Raw genomic sequence first — 25,280 nt, 5'->3', positions numbered from 1 at the left:
AGAAGGAATTTATATCGAATTTATTGACTCATTTAAATTTTAAAAGTCTATAAAGTACTCCAAAATCTCAAAAGTCTGTGTCATAAAATCTCACAAATTCTTGTGTTAAGAATCTTGATTGAAAAAGTCATTCATAAAAATCTTCTAAAATCTCATAAAATCAATACAATCTCACAAAATCTTTTAAAATCTTTTAAAATCTTCAAGATTTTTTTTGCTAAAATTATCTTGTGAAATCTTAATCTAATACTCCCCCCTAATACTCCCCCCCTAAAATCTCATAAAATAAATACAATCTCACAAAATCTTTTAAAAAGATTTTTTTTTTTAAAATTTTCTTGGGAAATCATAATCCAATACTCCGCGCTAAGTATAAATATTCACACAACACCGTGTTCTTGATATATTGATTCTTCACTCGTTTTGTTTATTAGAAACTCGAAAACTCTCTCGCTTCGATTCATTTTTCTCATTCTGTATCCCAATCGCATTCATTCCATAACTGCATCGTTCGATTTCTCTTTCGCTACATCCAATTTTGCATTCTCTCTGCGTTTCAATCATGCCTAGAGGTGTAATTTCTGACGACGAAGGTGAACCCTAGAATTTCCCCCTATAAATTCTCATCTTCGATGCGTTTCTAGGTTTTTTGTTGGAACCCTAATTTTTTCGGTTATTCAATGTCTGCAGATGAGGTTGAGGTCGATATGGAAGAGAGAGAGCCTGTTGATGGTGAAGAATTGGAGGAAGAAGGTCGTGAGATGGATGACGATGATGAGGATGAAGAAGAGGGTATGAATATGAACTTTGATTCAGTACAAATTTATGTGATTTTCGATGTTTGAGTTTTTTTTTTTTGGTTTTTTGGTTCGATATTTGCTTTTTTGTGCTCAGTGGCGGCGTTGTTTTGGTGATTTTTGAGAATATTAGGGTTTCGGCATTCAAATTAGGGTTTTCTTATGTTACATTGTTTGATGCTGGTACGGACTGTGGCTTTTGGTGAGTGCTGGAAAGTTGTTTTTGTTAGATTGGCGTGGTGTAAGTTTGGAAACGGAAGCAAATTTGCAATTTTGATGTTTTGTATGAAGAAAACTGAAAATACATGTAAAATGGATGCGGCTATGTTGTTTTTTTTCTGTTGGGATGAGATTTGTTGTATCTGGCTATGAAAGGTGAAAGCTAAGTCTCATGCATTGTGCCAAGACTAGTTTGGTATGTGGGAACTTGTGGGAAACGAAGGGAATTGATTACTTCCATTGGAATCCTCTCTATTTTTCTCAACCATCAAAGTCAATCTCCATTTTTGTTAATAATTGCATCTCTCTCTGTTTCATGTTTGAATGTTTGAGATATTTCATTTTGTTTTTGCTGCTGCTATATGAACTTTTATTCGGATGGTGTCTTTCTGTGTGGACTGTAGAGCTAGTCATGTGCATGGAATTATCTCTACATGGGGTTTATTTGATGCTATCTTATTGTGCTGATATTATTTTTTCTTTCCCCCCTCACTTCAGAAGGGCAGGATGAATATGAAAAGGATGGATTTATAGTTGATGACATTGAGGAAGAAGAGGAGCACGATGAAGAAGAAAGAGCAGAAAGTGACGAAGAGCGTCAGAAGAAGAAAAAGAGGAAGAAAAAGTTGGTTCTTTATCCTTTATGTTCTTTCCACCTATCCTAATGGTTGATATTAATAAACATGTTTTCAGAAAACAAAGAACAATGCTTGATAATATGTAGATAGTTTTTATATTAATCTAGATAAGCTGTGAGTATAATCTCTCTTGCATCATGTAACTGATAACTCTTTTTCATCCAAACTTTTTCATCCAAACTTTTTCAAGTGTTTTTTGTATTATCTTATTCTTTATTCTACTATTTATAAAATCATGACATGCATGTCGATTGCAATGCGCATGGTCTGGCATCCGCTCTTGTTCTTTTTCTCTCTTTCCCTCTTGGAGCAGATGGACATGTGATTGACAAATGTTGGATGTATATTTTCATATGCACCTTTTGTTTAAAATTGTTACATATACATTTCATTTTCTAATCAAATTCGTTCCTGCTATTTTAGGGAGGAGTATGTCCTTGATGAAGATGATTATGAGTTGCTGGAGGACAATAATATCAATATTCATCGTCGAAAGGTTTTCTAACTTTTGTATATATTTTTGTTATTTATTGATGTTGGCCTTTAAGTTGCTAATACTTTGCTTAATGAACATTTTATTGAAAACATTTTCCGTCTTGCCTTTATTAGGACAGCAAAAAGTTCAAGCGACTGAAAAAGGGCCAAAGGGACACTGAGGAGGGGCACTCTGGACAAGATGATGAAGAGGAGTTTTTTCGAAGTGGTAAAGTTGGGCGAACTGCCGAGGAGAAGCTTAAACACAGTTTATTTGGCGATGATGAAGGTATGTCCTAGTCCTGGTCTGTGTTATTGGCTTTTTATTGACATCATTCGATAGTTGGTGAAAATTAGTTCTGTGTTTGATTTGACTTGTGTAGCATAATTTTTAATGTGAAATTACTTAAAACACAATTAGTATAAATTTATTTTGAAATGCATTGTTGAAATTGTATGCTGAAAAATACACCAAAAAACAAACATGCTTTTCAGGATCTCATCTTGAAGACATTGCTGAAGAGGAGGAGCAAGTAGAAGAGGAGGAGGATGCCGACATCGGAGATGAAGATGAAATGGCCGACTTTATTGTGGATGAAGAAGAAGTTGATGAGAACGGAGCCCCTGTGAGGTATTTTAAATGCATGATTTATTCTTTATCATTAAGATTATCATCATTATTATTGAATGTTCTGTTACTGCAATTTTAGTAAGACTAGGAAGCCGAAGGGTGTAAGAAGGATTAGGCAGGCGCCTGGAGTCTCATCTTCAGCTTTACAAGAAGCTCAAGAATTATTTGGCGATGTCGACGAGTTGCTTGAGGCTCGCCATCAAAGTCGAGAAAAGAATGATTATAAAGAGACTAGACTTGAAGATGAATTTGAGCCTATTGTTCTCTCTGAGAAATACATGACAGAGAACGATGATCGGATTAGGGAGCTTGATATTCCAGAGAGAATGCAGGTCTTCTGAGATTTCTGTGGAATAAGATAAAAAATTCCGTGTTAATTAGGTGCGTTCTTGTTAGATGAGCTTTTATTTTTCCTTGTAGATATCGGAGGAGAGTACCGGTGCTCCTTCACTGGATGGAAGTAGTATAGATGAAGAGAGTCAGTGGATAGTTAATCAACTTAAAGATGGGGCAGTCCCTTGGATTGGCAAGAAAGATTCAAGCTCTCAAGATAAGGAGCTACCAATTGACAAGGATGATATTGTCAGATTTTTGGAACTGCATCACGTGCAAAAATTAGATGTCAGTATTTTCTGATCCATGAGATTTGCATCTGTAGCTTACATTACCCTTATTTTCCTAACATGCAATTATTTTCTTCTTTTAGATTCCTTTTATTGCCATGTATCGGAAAGAGGAGTGTTTAAGCTTATTGAAAGACCTGGAGCGGCCTGAAGCTGGTGATGAGAATTCGGATAAGAATGACAAGACACCTACTCTAAAATGGCACAAGGTCTGTTATGATTTATTTTTCTGTCTATTATTTTATTAATATATATTTTTTTATACTTATAACATGATAATAACTCTTCAAATTGATTCCTTGTGCATTGTTCAGATACTTTGGGCTCTACAGGACCTGAACAGGAAGTGGTTGCTTCTTCAGAAGCGGAAGAATGCCCTCCAACAATACTACAATAAACGGTTTGAAGAAGAGTCTCGTCGTGTATACGATGAAACAAGACTAAACTTAAATAGGCAATTGTTTGAATCAGTTATGAGATCACTGAAAGAGGTAGAATCAGAGAGGGAGGTTGACGATGTTGACTCCAAGTTCAACTTACATTTCCCACCAGGTGAAGCTGGTGTTGATGAAGGACAGTACAAAAGGCCAAAACGGAAGTCAATGTACAGCTCTTTCAGTAAGGCGGGTCTGTGGGAGGTTGCAAGCAGGTTTGGCTGTAGTTCTGAGCAACTTGGATTATGTCTATCTGTAGTTCAGCTGGTAAGTATGCTTGAATTAAGAACTTCTCTTTTTTTTTTTGGTATAGAAATTAAGAACTGCTCTTTATTTTAACCATAAACTAAAGGTTTTGTCTGCCCTCTTTTGCAGCAAGAGTTGGAAGACCCAAAGGAAACACCAGAAGAGGTGGCTTCTAACTTCACATGTGCTATGTACAATACCCCTGAAGAAGTACTTAAATGTGCTAGACACATGGTATGTATCTGTGACTGTTTATAATACTAAAACGCGTCCATTGTCTGATGATACGGTTATTTTGTTCCAGGCAGCCGTTGAGATAATTTGTGAGCCTAGCATAAAGAAACATGTCCGTAGCCACTTTATTGACCACGCTGTGGTGTCAACTTCCCCTACTGCCGATGGAAATATAACCATAGATTCATTCCATCAGTTTTCTGGGGTGAAGTGGCTGCGAGAGAAGCCTTTGTCTAAATTTCTGGATGCCCAATGGCTCCTTATACAGAAGGCAGAAGAGGACAAACTCATTCAAGTTACTATTAAGCTTCCTGAAGAGCATCTTAACAAGTTAATAGACCAATTCAATGAGTATTATGTTAGTGATAGTGTTAGCAGATCTGCTCAATTGTGGAATGAACAGAGGAAGCTGATACTTCAGGATGCAATTTTTCGATTTCTTTTACCATCAATGGAAAAAGAAGCAAGGGGCATCTTAGCAAGCAAAGCAAAGCATTGGGTACTTATGGAGTATGGGAAGGCCTTTTGGAATAAGGTTTCTGTGGGGCCTTATCAACAGAAGGAAAATGATCTTAGCTCGGATGATGAGGCTGCTCCTAGGGTTATGGCTTGCTGTTGGGGCCCCGGAAAGCCACAAACAACTTTTGTTATGTTAGATTCTTCGGGAGAAGTGCAAGATGTGTTATACACTGGGTCACTTACTTTAAGGTCACAGAACGTCCATGACCAACAAAGGAAGAAGAATGACCAGGAACGTGTCTTGAAGTTTATGACAGATCACCAACCACATGTTGTTGTTTTAGGAGCAGCTAACTTGTCTTGCACTCGTTTGAAAGAAGATATATATGAGGTATGAGGTTGTAGCTTGGTTTATATGTTTACATCTATATTATGGTAAATTTTGTGATGCAATTCCGGTACCTATAATTTTAGGAATGCTTACTTCTGTATCACCTTACCGAACATGGAAATGATATTTGATCAGCTGTCAGTCTTATTCCCATTTTCATCCCCATTCTGTTCCCTCCAATCTTTCTTTCACTTAGTAGTTTGGTATACTTCTGTGTTGAATTTCAAAATTACTTTTTGGGTTAGTATAGGAGTTGGTGTAAACTTATTTCATGAATAAAATCAGTGCATGTTTACTTTTTGCTGGGTAACATGTGATAGTTACTGTTAAGCTTTAGAAAATGGCCTGGTCATGGTGTCCTCAATCGGAATTATGATGATTTTTTTGCCCCCAGTGAAAACAACTTATGTTGTTATTGTATTGTGGGTTTATCTAACATGTGAAATATTGTACATGTTAAAGTAACTAAAAGTAGTAACTTTTTATTGAAAAACAACAATCATCTATTAGAAAATTATACATTTAATATAAAATGCATAAGTTCCAATACAAACTTACTATTTTGAACTTCTTAATATGTGCAAATGTGCACATGATAGAAAACCCCTTGTATTGTGGGTCTCATCTGTTGGTTTGCTCTTCTATTAGGTTATTTATAAGATGATCGACGAAAACCCTAGAGATGTTGGGCATGATATGGATGGGCTCAGCATTGTGTATGGAGATGAATCTCTGCCCCGTCTTTATGAAAATTCTCGAATTTCCTCTGAACAGCTTCCTTCGCAGCAGCTAGGTAAATATTGTGTTGGGTGTATGCTGCCCCTCTTTAATGAATTCTGTACCTTATCCTGTTTTTGTTGCTTTGACAGGTATAGTGAGACGGGCTGTTGCTCTTGGTCGATTTCTCCAGAACCCATTGGCAATGGTTGCGACATTATGTGGGCCCAGAAAGGAAATATTATCATGGAAATTGAGCCCTTTGGAGAGTTTCCTCAACCCGGATGATAAAATTGGGATGGTTGAGCAGGTTATGGTAGATGTGACCAATCAGGCTGGCTTAGACATTAATTTAGCAATAAGCCACGAATGGTTATTTGCTCCGTTACAATTTATTTCGGGGCTTGGTCCACGAAAGGCTGCATCCTTGCAAAGATCACTGGTTAGAGCTGGCGGAATTTTTACCCGGAAGGACTTTTTGACAGAACAAAAACTTGGTAAAAAGGTGTTTGTCAACGCGGTTGGTTTCTTGCGTGTTCGGCGAAGTGGATTGGCTGCTAGCAGCAGCCAATTTATTGACTTGTTGGATGATACACGAATTCATCCAGAATCGTATATTCTTGCACAGGAGTTGGCCAAAGATGTGTATGAGGAGGATGGCACAGGTGATGCAAATGATGACGATGATGCACTAGAGATGGCCATAGAACATGTGAGAGATCGACCTAGTTATTTGAAAAACCTGGATGTTGAGGCATACGCTGCTGCAAATAATCGTCAAGACAAAATTGAAACTTTCTATGATATAAAAAGAGAATTGATTCATGGTTTTCAAGATTGGCGTAAGCAATATGAAGAACCAAGTCAGGATGAGGAGTTCTATATGATATCAGGTGAGACTGAAGAGACTCTTGCTGAAGGTAAAATAGTCCAGGTTACAGTTCGCCGAGTGCAAGCTCAGAAAGCAATATGTGGTCTTGAATCGGGAATGACTGGAATCCTTATGAAAGAAGACTATACAGATGACTGGAGAGATATAATTGAATTATCTGATAGGCTACATGAAGGTGACATGCTCACGTGTAAAATCAAGTCAATTCAAAAGAACAGGTATCAAGTCTTCCTTGTTTGTAAAGATAGTGAAATGAGAAGTGATCGGTTACAGAGCAACCATGATTTCGATCCCTATTACCATGAAGACCGGAGCTCCTTACCGAGTGAGCAAGACAAAACCCGGAAAGAAAAGGAGCGTGCAAAGAAGCATTTCAAGCCAAGGATGATTGTTCATCCACGCTTTCAGAACATAACTGCAGACGAAGCAATGGAGGTTTGTTTTTTTTAGTAAATTTGTATGTTGTGAATTTTTCTTAACTCTGCATATACACATGCCAATGCCAATCTGTCCTGCAATATTGCATTGAATCCTTGGTTACAAAAAACTTATTTGACTCCTAGACTCAATGGGTTGATTCATCTTTGTAGCGCAATATTCTTTGGATACTTATTGGTTTGGATGTACCTACTTTCTATAGATTTATTTTGAGGAAGAAGCATACATACGGCACCTAGGACATTTGCCACTTATTTGTTGCTTGTATTGATGAATAAGCTGCAATATTTGTTGCACCTAGGGAATTTTCTTCTCTTGAATCTTGTAATTAGATGCCTTAGTTACCATAGTTCTAGTTCCTAAAGTTGGTATGTTCTTGGTGTTAGAACTATTATTGTTAATATATTAATCTAGATGATAAAAAATAACAAAACTTAGGAAAAACATTTATGCAATACTACGATTTTATCTCTAAAACACTATGTCACTATCTTCTAAGCAGCATGTACTAATTACAAGGAAAAAGGTTAAATTGGTCATTGGATTTGTGTTTGATGATATGATTTTGTGCATGCTTAACTTTACCTCTGTCTTTATGCAGTTCTTGTCGGACAAGGATCCTGGTGAAAGTATTTTCCGTCCTAGTTCCCGGGGTCCTTCATACCTTACTTTGACTCTTAAAATTCACGATGGAGTATATGCCCATAAAGATATAGTTGAAGGTGGGAAGGAACTCAAGGATATCACAAGTTTACTTCGAATCGGAAAGACACTAAAAATTGGAGACGACACTTTTGAGGATTTAGATGAGGTAAGGTACTCCCCTGTATTTCTGGATACCTTTCTTGTGACACTATGAGTTACTCTTTCCTATTAATTATTTCCTAGGTTATGGACCGATATGTTGATCCCTTGGTGACTCACTTAAAAACAATGTTAAATTATCGCAAGTTCAGGACGGGTATGAAAACAGAAGTTGATGAACTTTTGAGGATTGAAAAGGCAGAGTATCCCATGCGCATAGTTTATAGTTTTGTCATCTCCCATGAACATCCTGGCACATTTATATTGACTTACATAAGAAGTACAAATCCACACCATGAGTACATTGGTCTTTATCCCAAAGGATTCAGGTTTCGCAAAAAGATGTTCGAGGATATTGACCGGCTTGTGGCATATTTTCAAAGGCACATTGATGATCCACAAAATGATTCAGCACCTTCCATTAGATCTGTAGCTGCAATGGTACCAATGCAAAGCCCCGCAACTGGTGGCTCATCAGGGACATCTGTGGGTAGTGGCTGGGGTGGTTCCAACAGCGAGGGTGGCTGGAGAGGTCACTCGTATGATAGGGACCGATCTTCTACTCCTGGTTCCAGAACAGGTACATGGGATTTTAATTCAGCTTTAGTTTGTTGTTTTACTATATTATTGGTGAAAATAGTTGGGTGTTGAGCCACTGGGCGTATATGTGCTCTAGCAGCTTTGCTGCATGAAGTGAATTTATTTTTTTTGTTTGGATGTCATCTGCTAGTATTACACCTGCTTTGTTATTATATTATACATGATTAGTTATCACAAATCTTCTGTTGTTTATCAACATTACTGATTTCCTCTTATGTGAATATTGTTTGTTGTACTTCTACCTTATGTCCTAGTCTGCAGTTTACATGTCATCCAACTAATTGCTTTCATTTGTCATTTCTCCAGTTCTTTTTATTCAAAATTTTACTCTGCTCGTTTCTTCATTTTTACAGGACGGCCTGATTACAGAAACAATGGGAGTCGAGATGAACACCCTAGTGGAGTGCCTCGTCCATATGGTGGTGGACGATGGCGTGGTCGTGGTTCTTATAACAATAGCAGTAGAGGACACAACTCTAACAATGAAAGGCATGATGGTGCAACCAGATGGGGATCTGCTGCTACAAAAGACAGGGATGATAATTTGAGCAACTTTCCAGGGGCTAAGGTTCAAAATTCCCCCGGAAGGGAAGCATTTCCTGGTAGTTGGGGTGGAACCAGTGGTTGGGGAGGGGTTGTAGTTTGATTTGTAGTTTGATTCAAAGGAACAAGGTTGTCAGTATCTTTCTATAGTGGTTGGTTGGTCTTGAGTAAGCACTTACTCAGACTTTCCAAGTCTCGTTATTGTAACCAATATTCCACAAGGTTTTCAATATCTGGTGGACACCCGTGCCAAGCACGGGCTAGAAAGGCCTAATTGATTTTTACAAATTTAACAATTATTGTGTGACTTATAAATTAATTTTTTGAAATTATTATTCTTTATTCTTTATTTTGAAATTAATTTTTTTTATGCTATTTTTTTTTGTTTAATTTTATGCTAAAATTTTATTAAGACAAAAAGAAATAGATTAAAACTAAGGGACGTAAACCGAAACGACGATTTTTTTCTTTGATTTTTCCAATTTTAAAATTTTGTAGTATATCAGTTTTCAACCCGATATGAATCGGACATAGACACCGTTCAACTGATCGGACCAACCGGTTTAGTCCGATTTTAAAACTCGCTTGATTTAAGTTCATAAGAAAACTGGAAAAAAAAATTCATAATTTAAAAGAAAACGAAAACGACATAAAAAATGAGAAAAATGAGTATGCACTAATGGTGTAAAATAATTTTATATTGTCAACCAATAACAACCATGTTTTCCGTCACTTCACCCCACTTTCTTGATATGACGTATCAAATTGATAATTTTTTATTACATGATAGTGTAAAATTATTTTACATTGTCAGTGCATCTTCATTAAACTCAAAAAATATTACACAATAGAATTTGAAGTAGAAGAGACTAACCGAAGTTTAAGTAGACAACACTTCAAGTGAAAATTTACTTTTTAAAGTTTGAACCGGATAGTAGTGCCCATATTAATTAACAAAAAAAAAAAAATAGTCCCTTGTATTATTATATGAGTAAGAATATAAGCCTTATCTTAATATATGTGTAAAAAAAATAAGCCTCATATAAATTACAAAAAAATTCCTCATAATATCATTAGTAAAATAAATATGAAACAAAATATTAAATAAATATACAACCATGTATAACTTATATCATTTAATTGTACATGTCAATATCCTTTTGATTAGGCATGACAATGGGTAGAGTATGAGTATGGTACTATACTACTTATCCTCATACCCGCAGTTTAAAAAAAATACATATACTCGTCCCCAAACCCTGCATGGGTGACAACCTTTATACCTGTGCCCATACCCTATGGGCACCTAAGTACCCATACCCGTACCTGTTACCCGCATTTTTGCGAAAAATAAATTGATCAATTATAAAAAATCATACCATTTTAATAAAAAATTATAAACAAAATCATTACTAACCTCATGTTAAAATTCATATATTTGTTGACATATTCACATTGGATTTGCATAATCTTATAAATAAACATTTTTATTAAAAATGTATAAGAGTTTAATTTTTTAAAATTGATATACATATATATTATTATATAATAATATAAATAAAATAAAAAAATAAATATTTTGTGGGTATGACGTGGGGTGGGTACTAAGGTACTCGTACCCGCAACAATACCCGCTCATTTTTATGGGTAATTACCTATACTCGTGCCCGTACCCAACATACACGTTTTTACCCTATCCGTCATGGGTTTTTTTGTGGGCGCCTATTGGGGATGTGTCAAATTGTCATCCATACTCCTGATAATATGAGTAAAAATATAAGTCTCATATAAATTACTAAAAAATCTACAGAAATTACAAAATAAAAATAGGCCCCGTATTAATATATGAATATAAATATAACCCCACGTAAGTAAATAAAAAAGTAGACCCTCATATAAATTATAGAAAAATAACGCATGTCCCTTAATATATGAGTAAAATATATACTCTTGAAGGCCTCCAAGCAAACAAAAAAAAAGAGTTAAATTAATCTCATAATATCTATTGTAAATAAATATGAAACAAAAATAACCTAAAAAAATTATCTTATATTAGTTAATTTCCACATCAATACCCTCAAAATAAAATTGTACTGGACAAAATATTGGGGCATCATCGCCTAAGACCTAACTCATCTAAGTGGGTTGTTCGCCTAAAAATGATGAAAGGCCCGTCCGGATAGAGGGTCTGGTGAAGATATTTCCCTAAATGGAAGAAGGGGTAAGCATGAACTCCGTCAAACCTCAGGAGATTGAAGACCAAAATTATAGTCCATGTGAGATATATGTCCCTAAATAGGTGGAACGGTCATCTTCACATCGTGGTGAGGATATCTCGCCCCAAGTTGTTATTCCTAGGCCTATATAGGTCACTCTACATTTCTAAAGAATCATCACTTTCTATATATACTCATCTATTCTCATCCTGAGACCTAGAATTATCTCTAGATAAGCTAAATATATACTCCCTAAAATAAATGCATGAACAAAAATAAATATAGAACCTTGTATATTGTATAAAGTTTTAAAATAATAGGTCTATGTATTAATATTTGAATAAAAATATAGTACTCATATTAATACATGAGTAAAACTACCGGCCCGATATAAATTATAAAATAAAAATAGACCGCGTATTAATATATTAATATAAATATAGTTCATGTATAAATTAAAAAAATAGATCTCGTATAAATTAAAAAAAAAAAACATATATAGACCCCGTAAAAAATAGGTCTATGTATTAATATATATGAGTAAAAATATGAGCTCTCAGTCCACAAATCCTAACTCAACTGGCAGAAATGCCGAAAATGCTAGTGCCGAAATATTAAGTAATTTTTTTATTATTTCAGTTTAATTTTGCATAATCTTTTGAAGAAAGTCAATAATATTATAAAATGAGTAAGGATTCGTCGACAGCAGGTGCCAAAGTTTAGTTTGATACCAAATCTCAATCGTATATTATTTTTTATAAGCACCGTATATTTTATTTAATTAAGGCTCATAATAGTTTGACACCAAATCTCAACCATATATTTTATTTAATCTAAGGCTCATAATAGTTTTTAAATTAACACAATTCTATTTAATTACGATGTATCCTTTTCACTCGATCAATCCTATTGATTTCAATTTCAATAATTCAAAAACCTAATTCTCTGGTTTCCTTGTTCAATATATAACGTAGCAAAGTTTGAAAATATATCTTCTCCTCGCCGATTTCAATTACACAGTCACCATTGTTCATATACCTAAGTATTGATAACTCTTGATTTTTTTGGTGCATTGAATCGGCAGAATTACCAGCAATTCAAATTAATTTAAAGGGGTTTTCATTACACCAAAATCAATGGAGATGATGCATTATCTTGTGACTTTCAAATTTTTATTTTGTTTATAAAAGATTATTTTACGGTATTAAGTATAAGATTTTTTTTTGACTGAAAAAAGTATAAGATTTTTTTGTACCAAAAAAACTATAAGAATTTTTTATTTAGGGAAATATATTTGTCCGGTCTATTAAATGTCGCGTAGATGATGGTGGTCAGTAATAATTAGCTTGTTATATGTGATAATATTTTGGTACCGAAAAATAAACTTGTTTTTTTAGCAAAAAAAACTTGTTATATATGCAAATTTTTGTAACAAAAATAAATGCAAATTTCTATCATACTCCATCCATCCCATAATATAAGGAAAAAAAAATCACACTTATTAAGAAAAGTGGAATATGATGATTTGAAGTATGATTTTTTGTGTTTTTCTTGAAATAAGATATTCCTCCATCAAAATCTCTCTTAGTTTGGAGATTAATGCATGATAAAGTCCCCACAGATGAAAAATTAATGGAAAAAGGTTGCAGTATGCCTTCTATGTGCTCTCTCTGTCATGATCACTCTGAGACTACTTTCCACATTTTCTTTGAATGCAAGTTTGCTCGTAATTTATGGTGCTGGTTAGCTACTATTATGAACTTAACTTTACAATTTCAATCCATGGATGATATTTGGCATTTATGTGACAATGGTTGGTCACCTCAATGTAAAATCACAATCAAAGCTGCTCTAATTAACCTTTTGAATGCCATCTGGTTTGCTAGAAATAATGCTCGTTTCAACAACAAAGTTACTCATTAGAAGTCTGCAGTAACATGGATCATATCTAGCACTTCCCTTGTAGGTAACATTTCTAGTTGTGTTTCCTCCTCTTCTATGAGAGATTTTATGATTCTTAAGTGTTTCAATGTCAAGTTACATCCTCCAAATCCCCTAGTCATCAAAGAGGTTATTTGGCAACCTCCATTAGAGCATTGGGTAAAATGTAACACAGATGGTGCATTCAACAACCATAAATCTTCTTGTGGCGGTATTTTTAGAAACCACAAGGCAGAATCTTTATGTTGTTTTGCTGAGAATATAGGCCTAAAGTCAGCTTTTATGGCTGAACTTTGTGGAGCCATGACAGCTATTGAAATAGCCAATAGTAGGAATTGGAATAACCTTTGGTTAGAGACAGACTCAACTCTTGTGGTTATGGCCTTTAAGTCATCCGAATTAGTGCCTTGGGAACTAAGTAACAGGTGGATGAATTGTCACTTACTAACTAGAAATATGAATTTTGTGGTTTCACATGTTTATAGGGAAGGAAATCAATGTGCTGATGGATTAGCAAACATTGGGTTGAATCTTGATAGGCTTACCATTTGGTTTGACATTCCATCAGAAATTAGAAGTTTTTTTTATGACAATAGTTTAGGTAAACCTAGTTTTAGATTTTCTAGTTCTTAAGGAGGTTTTGGCCTAGTCCCCCTCCTTCTTTTGTATACATCTTCTTTTCTTCTATGTTTTATATATTTTGAGGTGGTAGCATTTTGCTACGCCTCTTTTTGGGAAAAAAAAAAGTTTCATGGGAAGATGTAAAAAGAATTTTTATTGGTTATTTATTATTGAGGAAAGAAGAGAGAGAGTAAATTAAATGCAATTTGCATTTAATTTTATGAGAATAAATAAAAGTAAATCTTGAAAATGATAAAAGTTAGTTTTTTTGCTTATAATTTTGAACATAAAAAAGTGATTTTTTTTTCTTATAATATGGGACGGAGTGAGTAGTTGAATGTAAAGAGAAAATTTTCAATCAATTATTAAAGAGAAAACCTTTTTTTAAGACACCAAAGAAGAAAAAAACACCAGAAATTGACCGATGTACACATAAATAATTTTATTAATTAATATTTGACAACAAATGTGATTTATTTTTTTATTTTTTTTGATAGGTAGTGGTTGGGGAGGTGGAGCTAGTACTGGGGACAAAAGTGGCTGGGGAGGTGGAGCTAGTATTGACGACAAAAGTGGCTGGGGTGCTGGTCCAAGCGATGCTGAACATGGAAGCTCTGGCTGGGGAACTGGTTCCAAGAAGGCTGCCGACATTGGATGGTCTGGAAACTGACTGTGGCGGCTCTGGCCGGTGAACCTTCAGAACTTTGTTTAGCTTACAGGAAGGGGTTGTAGTTTGATTTGTAGTTTGATTCAAAGGAACAAGGTTGTCAGTATCTTTCTATAGTGGTTGGTTGGTCTTGAGTAAGCACTTACTCAGACTTTCCAAGCCTCATTATTGTAACCAATATTCCACAAGGTTTTCAATATCTGGTTTTTACGTAATTTGTTTTGGCTTAGTAAAATCGAAGTGTAGATTTAACTCGTAAATGCGTAGAATTTACGTCAAATTAAAATATATATATATATATATAATATTTTAACTCATTTAATTTTGAATGTAATATGAAATAAATAATATACTTTACTTCAAACTGAAAAATTGAAATTTTAATTGTTAATAGAAGATAATTAACGACAACTACATAAATATTTATAATCATATAAAATTTAATAATTAAAATAACACCCTTTGATAAAAAAAAACTAACCGTAAAATTTATGTATAGTGTCATAGATCTTCTTAAGGAAGATTCCTATAGTTTGTATTTTTTCTTATCAAATTAAAAATATATCATAATTGTTGTTTATATTATTCTCCACTAAAAGAATCGTAAAGTTGATCAAAAATATATGGAAGAGACTTTGAGGTTTCGTAAAAAAACTTTGAGGTGAATTTGAATTACGAAAAAAAAAAGTTTGTGTAACAATATATGAATAGAAATATGGACTACAATATAAATAACAAAAAAACGATTCCCGTATTAATATTTAAGCAGCAATATACAGGTTCTTGTTGAAAGTTATAAAATAAATAGGTCTTCGTATTAATATATAACTAAAAATATAGAACCTATAAAAATTACCGTAAAAAAATTATAAATAAGTAGGTCTTCATATTAATATGAGTAAAAATATAGATCTAAGTAGAAATTATAATGTGTCAAAAAAAAGTAGAAATTATAAAATAAAAAAGTCATTTATATTAATGCATACGAAGAAATATACGTTCCCGTAGAAATTACAATAAAAAATAGGCTCCCATATTGATGTATGAATTGAAAATATGAAATATATGTTCCCTAGAAAATGTAAAAAAATGTGACTAACTAACTCATAAAATCATAATATCTGCAAATAAAATGTATAAAATGTGACTAACTAACTCATAAAATCATATTGATAGAAATATATGATTAAAATGTATTGTCATACTATAAAAAACATACCAAAAATAAAATAAATAAGATTTTGGAATTGAACATGTGAAAAAATATGTGACCATATAAGAAAATTGTTTCAACGAAGAAGAAAAAACCAAAAAGATTTTTAGAAGAATTTCATAATGTATTTCCTAATTCCTAATGATTCCTAATGATGTATAAAAATGTGATACTCAAGAGCAATATTTATAGCAAAAAAAAAAACAATTAATCATATCAATTATTCCCTTAATTCGAGGAAGTAATTGAAACAAAAAAAAATCATATACTTCTTGAGAAATATTGAGAAATTCGTAGGTGAGTCATCACTAAGCATTAATGATTAGGCACAACAAATCACATAATTAAAAAAAAATCACATAATTACAACTCATTATTATATTAAATAATTACATATAATTAGTAGATAAATAATTAAAACCAAATCTCTATAAATAAGGAAAAGAAAAAAATGAGTTATCAAAATTTTGTAATTATTTATTAATTACTACACTATTAATTATTTGTAATTATTTAATATAATAATTAGTTGTAATTATATGATTGGTTGTGCCTAATCATTAATGCTTAGGTGAAGATTCACTTAAGAATTTCTCATATTTCTTAGGGGTGTATTGGATTGAGATTTCATGGAATTTTAAAAAACTTTTTTATGACAAAAATATCTTGAGGTATTCAATCAAGAGTTTTACAAAAGTTAAATAAATTTTGTGGTATTCAATTAAGACAAACAAGATTTTTTTCCCGGGGCAACAAAATCCGTTGGTATTCAATTCAAAATGTTTATTGGTATTCAAAAGTCAACCGGTTTTGATGGATTATTTTTTGGAATGTATTTTGAGAGACTTTTTAGTTGAAAATACACTTGATAGACTTTTTCAACAATCTCACCAAAACCCTTGAGACTTTTTTGAATTCTCCAAGACTTTTTTCTTTCATCATCACTGTATCAAACTTCTTCTTCTTTATTACTTTCGTAGTTCATCATCACTGTACCCGGTTTTCTCTTTTTCTTTTCTTTGTTCACTTTTTCAACAATCTCACCAAAGCCTTGAGAATTTTTCAAACTCTCCAAGACTTTTTACTTTCATCGTCATTATACCAGTTTTTTTTTTCTTCTTCTTTACTTATCAATTTTTTTTTTTTTTTTCAAAAAATATTTTAACAAATTCTACATCTTTTTTACAAACTTTTGATTCATTACAACTTTTTACGACAAACAAATTTTTTTCGTCACATTCATCTGCATATGTTTCCCATCAATGGTGGTGGTGGTGACTTTTTTAATAGTGATTAGATACATATATGTAAAAAAAAGTAAGTTTTTTTTTTAATATTTGGATTCCCAAAAAAAATATAATTTCTTTTATTAAAATTTATTGATTCTTTTAAAATTTTCCAAATATACAAAAATTTCCTAATATATAAAGTATTATGAAATCTTGATTGTAAAAAGTCTTTTGAAAAAAATCTCTCAAAATTCATTCAAATCATGTGTTAAAAATCTTGATTGTAAAAAAGTCTTGTAAAAAAGTTTTTAAAATCTCACAAAATCAATATAGTTCAACAAAATCTCATAAAATCATCAAGACTTTTTTTTGCCAAAATTGTATCATAAAATTTCAATCCAATACACCCCCTTAATATTTGATTTGTAAAAAGTCTCATTCCTAACATAATAATATACAGTACCTAATAATTTGGGGGTGTGAACCTATTATGATCCAACGGTGATTTCAGAGTCGACGGTTCAATTTGTTCTTATATAGTTATATTCAAAGTTTTTTGTTGTCAATATGGTGGCGAGATAGTGTGTCAGGGATGCTTAAGCCTCAAAATATGCAGACTTATGCAATTTGCCACTTTTTGCTATTAACATGAATGTTGTGAATTTGTTCGCAAATTTATCTTTTTTATTTTTAGCGATTATGAATTTATATTACATCAATATTCTCTATTAAGTTAAATGAATAAATATCATTTCTATAATATAAAAAAATATGGGATTTTCTAACTTAGACCCTAGTTAGGTCTAAGTTAGCAAGGTGCACCTTTTCAATTGGATCAAAATACCCATTCTTTTAATTTTTGAAAGAATAGAGCAACATGGGCATTTCTGTAATTTTACCAACCATATACACGTGCCCCACCTTTTGAAACCATTAATAGACGCGGATCCAGTGTCGCGCGCGTACCGAAGGACCATGGTTACAGACCGTTGATTTCCATCAGACAGCCAAGATCTGATCTCATCAAGACTGTCTGATCAGTCAGACAGCCCAGATCATCCTGATCCATCAGATTCCAGCGCCTGAGACACACTGGATTACAACCTGGAGAGAGAAACATTTGCTTTTTAAAAGTAGGACACGTGTCACAAAATGGTTGGCTGGACGTGATTTTTGTTCATTTAATACTTTGAACTCAATTATTTCGTTGTAAATTAATTTTTTATTTTTTTATTTTTATACCAAAATTCATAATTTTTTTTTGTCTACAAATAGAGACTTGGTTCGTTTGATTTGGACACCGAAAAAAAACGCAATTTTTCACTACCTTAATCTCATTTTTTGTCTACTAAATACGTTACTTGTGTGTTGTAATTTAACACGCACCACTCAACCAACTCACTGAAACCATTATACCAGGAAAATAGTAGATAATATTCTGGAACTTTTGGTATATTTTATGAAATTTTTGGAGACCTGAAACTATTTTTAGTTAATTAAATGAGATAAAACGGTAATTAAAAACTAATGTTTGCTTCTGAAACCATTTCACTGGTAGAATGGTTGCACATAGATGTATTCTGAAACCATTTTACTGGTAGAATGGTTTCAATGAGTAATTTATTAATTGTGTTTGCTTCTGAAACCATTTATCTGGTACAATGGTTTCAGAGAGTTATAATCTGAAACCATTTTGCTGGTAGAATGGTTTCAGTAAGTTGATTATTAGTTATTTGCTTCTGAAACCATTTAGCTTGTAGAATGGTTGCACATAGTTGTATTCTGAAACCATTTTACTGGTAGAATGGTTTCAGTGAGTAATTTATTAATTGTGTTTGCTTCTGAAACCATTTATCTGGTACAATGGTTTCAGAGAGTTGTAATCTGAAACCATTTTGCTGGTAGAATGGTTTCAGTAAGTTGATTATTAGTTATTTGCTTCTGAAACCATTTAGCTTGTAGAATGGTTTCAGAGATTTGTACTCTGAAACCATTTTCCTGGTAGAATTGTTTCAGTGAGTTGATGTAAGGTAGTGAAAAATGAGATTAAGGTAGTGAAAAATTGGGTTTTTTTTTCTGTATCCAAATCAAACGAACCAAGTCTCTATTTGTAGAGAAAAAAAAATTATGAATTTTGGTATAAAAATAAAAAAATAAAAAATTAATTTACAATGAAATAATTGAGTTTAAAGTATTAAATGAAAAAAAAAATAAACGCAGCCAATCATATGCTGACACGTGTCCTGCCTTTTCAAAAAGCTTTCTCTCTCCGCGTGTGGCCTTCACCCACGCGCGCCTGTCGGCGCGTGTGATGCACGCGCGTGATTTTTGTGCAATCAGGAGCTGCCACGTGTCCTGGGGGGTGGGAAAAGAAGGTGGGGGCGCGTGTACTGTTGGGTAAATTACAGAAATGCCCCTGTTGCTCTATTCTTTCAAAAATTAAAAAAATGGGTATTTTTGTCCAACTGAAAAGGTGCACCTTGCTAACTTAGACCCAGTTATATATCATCATGTTTATGAAAATAGTTTAGTATTTAGTATTTAATTTTGGAGTGAATAATGATTGGAATGAAATCAACCATTTGTCCATCAACTATAACATAACAAAATTATATTGTTTACCAAATTATATTGTTTACCGCGGTAGGTGATAATAACCATGTAATGTTTTAGGACTATTTTTTATGTCATACAAGTTTCAAAATAATCTTATAAGAGTGAGCTGATATAGTAGATTGGTGAATTTTTATTGAATGTCTATGTAAAAAAATTTTACACTAAATGTGTATATCCTTTAAATTCATTTTTTAATTGGAATAAAAAGAGAGAATCCGTGTCATTTTTAAATTGAGAATAATAGGAACAGGATTTAGCATATTGTACTTAAGTTTTGTCCTTTTTAAAATTGCATAAATTATTTGTTAATTGTTTATCTTTTAAGGTCATCATATTCCAAAAATATAACTTAATATATTATTGACAAAAATTCGAGTTGACTGGGTTTGGGTTTGGGTTCGGGTGTCACCCGAATATATGGGTGTGAGTTTGGGTAGTATCAAACTCACACCCGAAACTCATTCACCCACCCGTTTATATATTAAATTACCTATTTACCCATATGTATTTTGCTCCCTTTTAAATTTTTGAATATTGTACTGGTGTAGTGATGATAACATTTGATGAATTGTTTAGTAAAAAAAAAACTATTTTGAAATTTACAAATTATATTACCAAAGAAAATACGTTAATCTACTATTAATATATTAAAATCGATTACTACTAAAGTTATTAATTTATCCTTATTACTTTTAACCTAGTTGCAAGTTTTATATCTTTCATTGTAATTTTACTAAAAAAATCTATAAAATAAAATAGAAAGATGATATGCTTAATTAAAGAAAGAAAGAAGGGAAAAGAGTTTTTTTGTTCCTTTTCCTTTCTTCTTCATTTGCAACTGCAACTCAGAGTCTCATTGATGAGATACCTGATGAGGTTATGTCTATCATTTCTGGTATTAATGTTGATGTTGATTCCATTCTAAACAATAATAAAGTTGGTAAGGACAAAGTTGGGAAGGACAAAGCTATAAAGGTCAAAGACAAAATTGTTAACAAAGATCTAAAAATAATTCTTCTTTATCTTGTATTCTTCCATATCCTCCATCAGCCCATCCAATCCCCGTAGATTTCCTTACTATATAGTAAGGAAACCCACTTATCTTTGATTAGTTTTTTTCCATAGCCTACCATGACCAGAAAATGGAAATCCGTAGAAACCAAACCATCTTTATTAGCAGCAACCTCGAGGTATTTCCTCCTCATCTGTATACAAAATCGTATGTATCATTTAAAATTAATAATTAAAAATAATACAAAGTTATTTTTCTTAAGTGTTTTAATCTTAGAGTCCAATTCTCTCATTCTTATATATGTATTAAATATGACTATTAAAGTGTTTTCGCCATAAATTCCACTCTTTTTCTAGGTCGGGTCTTTGTCCTTCGCCTCTTAAACCTTTTTGTTTTGAAATGAAAAATGAATAAAAAAAAATACAAAGATAGAAACAAATCTTTTATAATGGATCCTAAATATATTATTCGAATCCATGAATATCTTAATATATTTTTTCACTAAAGAATAAAAACACCGCAACTAAAATTGATCCTAGCCTTAAATGTCAAAGCGAAGGGCACAATATTTACAGGAAAAATTTACAGCCACAATCAAACAAACTACCAATTTCCAAACTATCATAATAAGCAAAATATTCAAAAGCAAAAAAATCAAATTAAATAAGTAAATCAATTGAAAGAAATAACAACTTGAACACAAAAAAAAAAAAACGAAAACAAAATTAACCTGAATCGCCGCATTCCAAACAAATTCAAACTTTTCAATAATTGATCACCTGGTAAGAAACCCTAGAGAAAGAGGAAACGAAGAATTTAGAAACATCAGAGAAGAATCGGAACCAACATTGACGTGATCTAATAGTATATCAATTTTTGTTCATTTTCAAAATGAATAAATATATCATCAAGTTTAACTAAGACATTAAACTCAAGTGCTAAATAAGCTTACTGAAGTGGTAAATAAGCTTCTTTTAGAATAAATTGTTTGGGAGAATCCAAATTAATTCGATTTCTGGTATGAACAATTCTTTATCAGACTTTACTTATCTCACGGTTGAACTGCCAAAAAAGAAAATATATCATCATGTTTACAATACTATTTTTTCTTTCAATTTTAGCTAATTAAGAAGTGTGTTTCCACATATATTTAGTGTTTTTTTTTTTTTTTGATTTCGTCGTCTTATAGTGCGAAGTTGTTTGTTTTGATTTTAAGTTATAGTGCGTGTATTTTGTTTTCCTGTCTAAATGCGGTGTAGTTTGTTTTCTCGTCTTTGTGTGATATTTATTTATTTATTTAAGATTGATCGAATATTTCGGATATGTAGGTTCATGCAATTTACCGCTTTATGCTATTAGTATGGATGTTGTGAGGTTGTTATTCATTTTTAGCAATTTTAATCTAATAATGTTCACGAATAAATATCATTTATTTAATAAAAGAAATATATCATCATGCTTATGAAAAGAGTTTATTATTCAGAATTTATTTTTTCACTAAATAAATGATTGGAATGAAATCAACCATTTGTCCATGACCTGTAACATAACAAAATTACCTCAAACAACCACCAATCTCTCCTCCTTCATCCATTCTCTCACCTAAATCAAACCCAAAAATAATATTATGCCATTTTTAGCTTTCCAATACAACCAAATCATATTGTTTATCCCATAGACAGTTAGAAACAGAAATCTCATCTATCCTTCTTTAGGGTGCTGTGGCAGAGCCTCAGCCCCCAACACAATCAATCATCCATAACATCATCATTTCAATTTCCACAACAAAAACCGCCACCGTCGTCGTCGCCGCCGCCACAGCAACCAACAATGTCATTGTTAGCACCCTCAATGCTAGCATCACCATTCCAACTCCTAGAAATCAACATTATTTCAGCACAAGACCTCCCACTCGTGTCAAAATCAATCAAAGCATATGCAGTTGCATGGCTCAATCCAGAACGTAAATTAACCACACAAGCTGATCCTCATGGTCATAACAACCCTACATGGAACGAAAAATTCGTTTTTCGCGTCGAAGATGATTTTCTTCAATGCGAAGATTCTGTCATTATGGTCGAACTCTACGCCTCGGCTTGGCTCCGTGATGTTCTCATCGGAACCGTAGCTATTCATGTCAACAATATTTTACCTCGTTCGGGTAATCGTAAATCGAAGATCCGTTTCGTTGCATTGCAGGTTCGTCGTCCTTCTGGTCGTCCTCAAGGGATTCTTAACATCGGGGTTAATCTTGTTGACGCTACGATGAGAAGCATGCCGATGTATTCGGAGCTTAGTGCTTCGGACATTGAGTATGATGATATAAGGAACCCTAAAAAGCATACTCAAACCGAAAAAGGTAATTATGATTCGAATATGATGACCCTTCAGCGATCACAAAGTGAAAAAAATGATTCGACGATTAATGATTATACTTATAATCCTGATGGAAAAAATGGTTATTATGATGAATCTGAATCTGAAATTGGTGTTCCGACCGGTAAGAAAGGTGTGATCGTGAACGCGAATGGATCACTTTGTTCGGATGTTGGACCTTCACCATCTGTGGTGGCAGCTGCAATAGCAAAAGGATTGTATCCTTTGCCAATGCAGATGACACGAAGGACGGTGAATCAAAGTCCAATGTTCGAGAAATGGCCACCGGAGAAGCAGCATGGAGGGGAGATGTTGAACACGAGGATGGATAATAGGTGGAGAGCGATAGAGTTGCCCGGTGCGTATGATAATAATAATAATAATAATGGTGAGAAGGATGTGGTGAAACAAACGGGGAAAGGTAAGAATGGAAGAAAAGGTGATGGTTTGTTTTCGTGCTTCGGAACGGTTTTAGGGTGTGAAATTTCGATAACTTGTGGCGGGGGTAACCGTAAGAAGAGGCATGAGGGTAAAAAGTCTCGTGGTGCAACTGTATCTGAACTTACTTATGAATCCTCTTATGTTTGATGAGGTACATGTTGTAAAATTAAATGTTAATTGTTATGGTTGTGATTCATATATAGTTTGGATTAGAAGTAGAAATATGATGATTCATTAGGGGACGTTGATTGTTGCTTCCTATGTTTCATTTGTTTTACCTTTTCTTTCTCAACTTGTGTATGATCTGTTGAGGATGAGATAATGTACACATACATTGAATAATGATTAATCAAAAACTTGTATCTAACATGAACTTTAGTGTTTGTTAAGAAATGAAAATTTGAATCAATTTCATCAATAATAGATTTTTAATATTGATCGAAGAAGGGTGGTCAAACTTATCAAATTTCTTGAAAACAAGAACCAATTATATTAAACAGATAGTAAATAAGTTACATCTCCCATATCAATATTAGATGAACTAAAATATTGACTATAGTACTATTGATGAAAATGCTTATAGGTTGTTTGAGTTTATCGACCATATATGCATGTGTCGACAGCGAGTGAGAATTGATTCTTGTCCTAATATACCCTTCCTAGGTGGTAAAAAGTATAAGGAAGATAGTTTAAAAGATGATGAAATTAGTTCCCTTACACTTTGAAAAAAAATAAAAAGATCGTGTTTTAAATAGATGAAATTAGTCATTACTACATCTTATGCGATATATGTGATTTGTTAGTTAATTATTTGAGATCGATATTGTGCACTGATAGGCAATTACTTGAAATATTCATCCACATGAGCATCTTGTACTATATATATATATATAGCTTTCTCCTAGATGACAGCACTCTTCTTTTCTGTTGCTTCTCGTAGAAAACCAAACCTAGTGGAGAGAAAGAAAAAAAATAGTTTCTAACATGCAATTTTTTTTCTTCCAGTTTTCGCTTTGTTGCTTTTATTTATCATTAACAGATGAGAGAAATATTGTATTTTACGAGCTTAAACTTGTAATATGTTGATAAAGGATATGTGAAAGATAATATTCTAGATTTATCTTAATTTTTAGGTTTAAATACAGTTTTGTCCCCCTGTTTTGATTAAATCGGAATTTTATCCCCCCTGTTTTATAATTTTTGGATTTCCCCCCCTCAAAATTTTATCGAGTTTTGTCCCCCTGTTTAGTAATTGGACAGACCTTCACTAAAACTGTAATTAATCTCTCTTTGTAACTCCAAATTTAGTGGGGTTTAATCATGTGGAAAGCTAACTCGATTATGGTCATTTCGGTATCCATTTGGTGAATTATTGATCCAAATTGAGTTGTGTGCGAAGCTTTGAAGTTGTGACTCGAAAGCAGATTTTGTGCATATTTTGGGGGACATACCTTTACTAAAACGGTAATTAATCTCTAATTGTAACTCCAAATTTAGTGGGGTTTGATTATGTGGAAAGATAACTCGATTACGGTCATTTCGATATCCGTTTGGTGAATTATTGATCCAAATTGGGTTGTGTGCGAAGCTTTGAAGTTGTGACTTGAAAGTAGAATTTTAAGGGGGGAAAATCCAAAAAATTATAAAACAGGGGGGGTAAAAATCCGATTTAATCAAAACAGGGGGGCAAAACTGCATTTAAGCCTAATTTTTACTTCTCATATCATATCCAGTGACGGCTTGCTCACATGTGTAAGGTGTGCGGCGGCATCGGGCCTCAAAATTTTGAGGTCTATAATATTACTTAT

At 33.0% G+C, this 25,280-nt stretch overlaps 2 protein-coding genes across 4 annotated transcripts; both read left to right on the top strand.

The window, feature by feature from the left end:
• The first annotated feature begins 314 nt into the window (after positions 1-314).
• Positions 315-14,781, top strand: LOC123903155 (transcription elongation factor SPT6 homolog). Of its 3 annotated transcripts, XM_045953061.1 has the most exons (18): positions 398-593; positions 691-792; positions 1,515-1,641; positions 2,078-2,150; positions 2,264-2,417; positions 2,624-2,759; positions 2,839-3,091; positions 3,180-3,380; positions 3,466-3,591; positions 3,697-4,083; positions 4,192-4,296; positions 4,367-5,146; positions 5,795-5,939; positions 6,016-7,190; positions 7,795-8,004; positions 8,082-8,577; positions 8,951-9,231; positions 14,644-14,781. In XM_045953061.1, exons 1-18 carry the CDS (start codon positions 563-565, stop codon positions 14,653-14,655), a joined length of 4,794 nt encoding a protein of 1,597 aa, XP_045809017.1. In that variant the 5' UTR covers positions 398-562; the 3' UTR covers positions 14,656-14,781. The 3 variants fall into 3 exon arrangements, with proteins under 3 accessions (XP_045809016.1, XP_045809017.1, XP_045809018.1); XM_045953060.1 differs by lacking the exon at positions 14,644-14,781 and having other exon boundaries at positions 315-593; positions 8,951-9,489; XM_045953062.1 differs by lacking the exon at positions 14,644-14,781 and having other exon boundaries at positions 1,518-1,641; positions 8,951-9,489.
• A 7,704-nt stretch (positions 14,782-22,485) lies between these two features.
• On the top strand, positions 22,486-23,619 carry LOC123888891. The gene has a single exon (XM_045938053.1). It carries the CDS (start codon positions 22,486-22,488, stop codon positions 23,617-23,619), a length of 1,134 nt encoding a protein of 377 aa, XP_045794009.1.
• The last annotated feature ends 1,661 nt before the right edge of the window (positions 23,620-25,280 follow it).

The sequence above is a fragment of the Trifolium pratense genome, linkage group LG1 (assembly GCF_020283565.1).
Source record: "Trifolium pratense cultivar HEN17-A07 linkage group LG1, ARS_RC_1.1, whole genome shotgun sequence".
NCBI lineage: Eukaryota > Viridiplantae > Streptophyta > Magnoliopsida > Fabales > Fabaceae > Trifolium > Trifolium pratense.
Note: the sequence above shows the minus strand (reverse complement) of the source record. Positions and strands in the feature narration are given on the sequence as shown.

Excerpts from the sequence above, each read along its gene's own strand:
- LOC123903155 (XM_045953061.1), top strand. The coding sequence starts at position 563 with ATGCCTAGAGGTGTAATTTCTGACGACGAAG. Across the intron at positions 594-690 it reads TGTAATTTCTGACGACGAAG|ATGAGGTTGAGGTCGATATG; the intron begins GTGAACCCTAGA and ends CAATGTCTGCAG. Across the intron at positions 5,147-5,794 it reads TGAAAGAAGATATATATGAG|GTTATTTATAAGATGATCGA; the intron begins GTATGAGGTTGT and ends CTCTTCTATTAG.
- LOC123888891 (XM_045938053.1), top strand. The coding sequence starts at position 22,486 with ATGTCATTGTTAGCACCCTCAATGCTAGCATCACCATTCCAACTCCTA.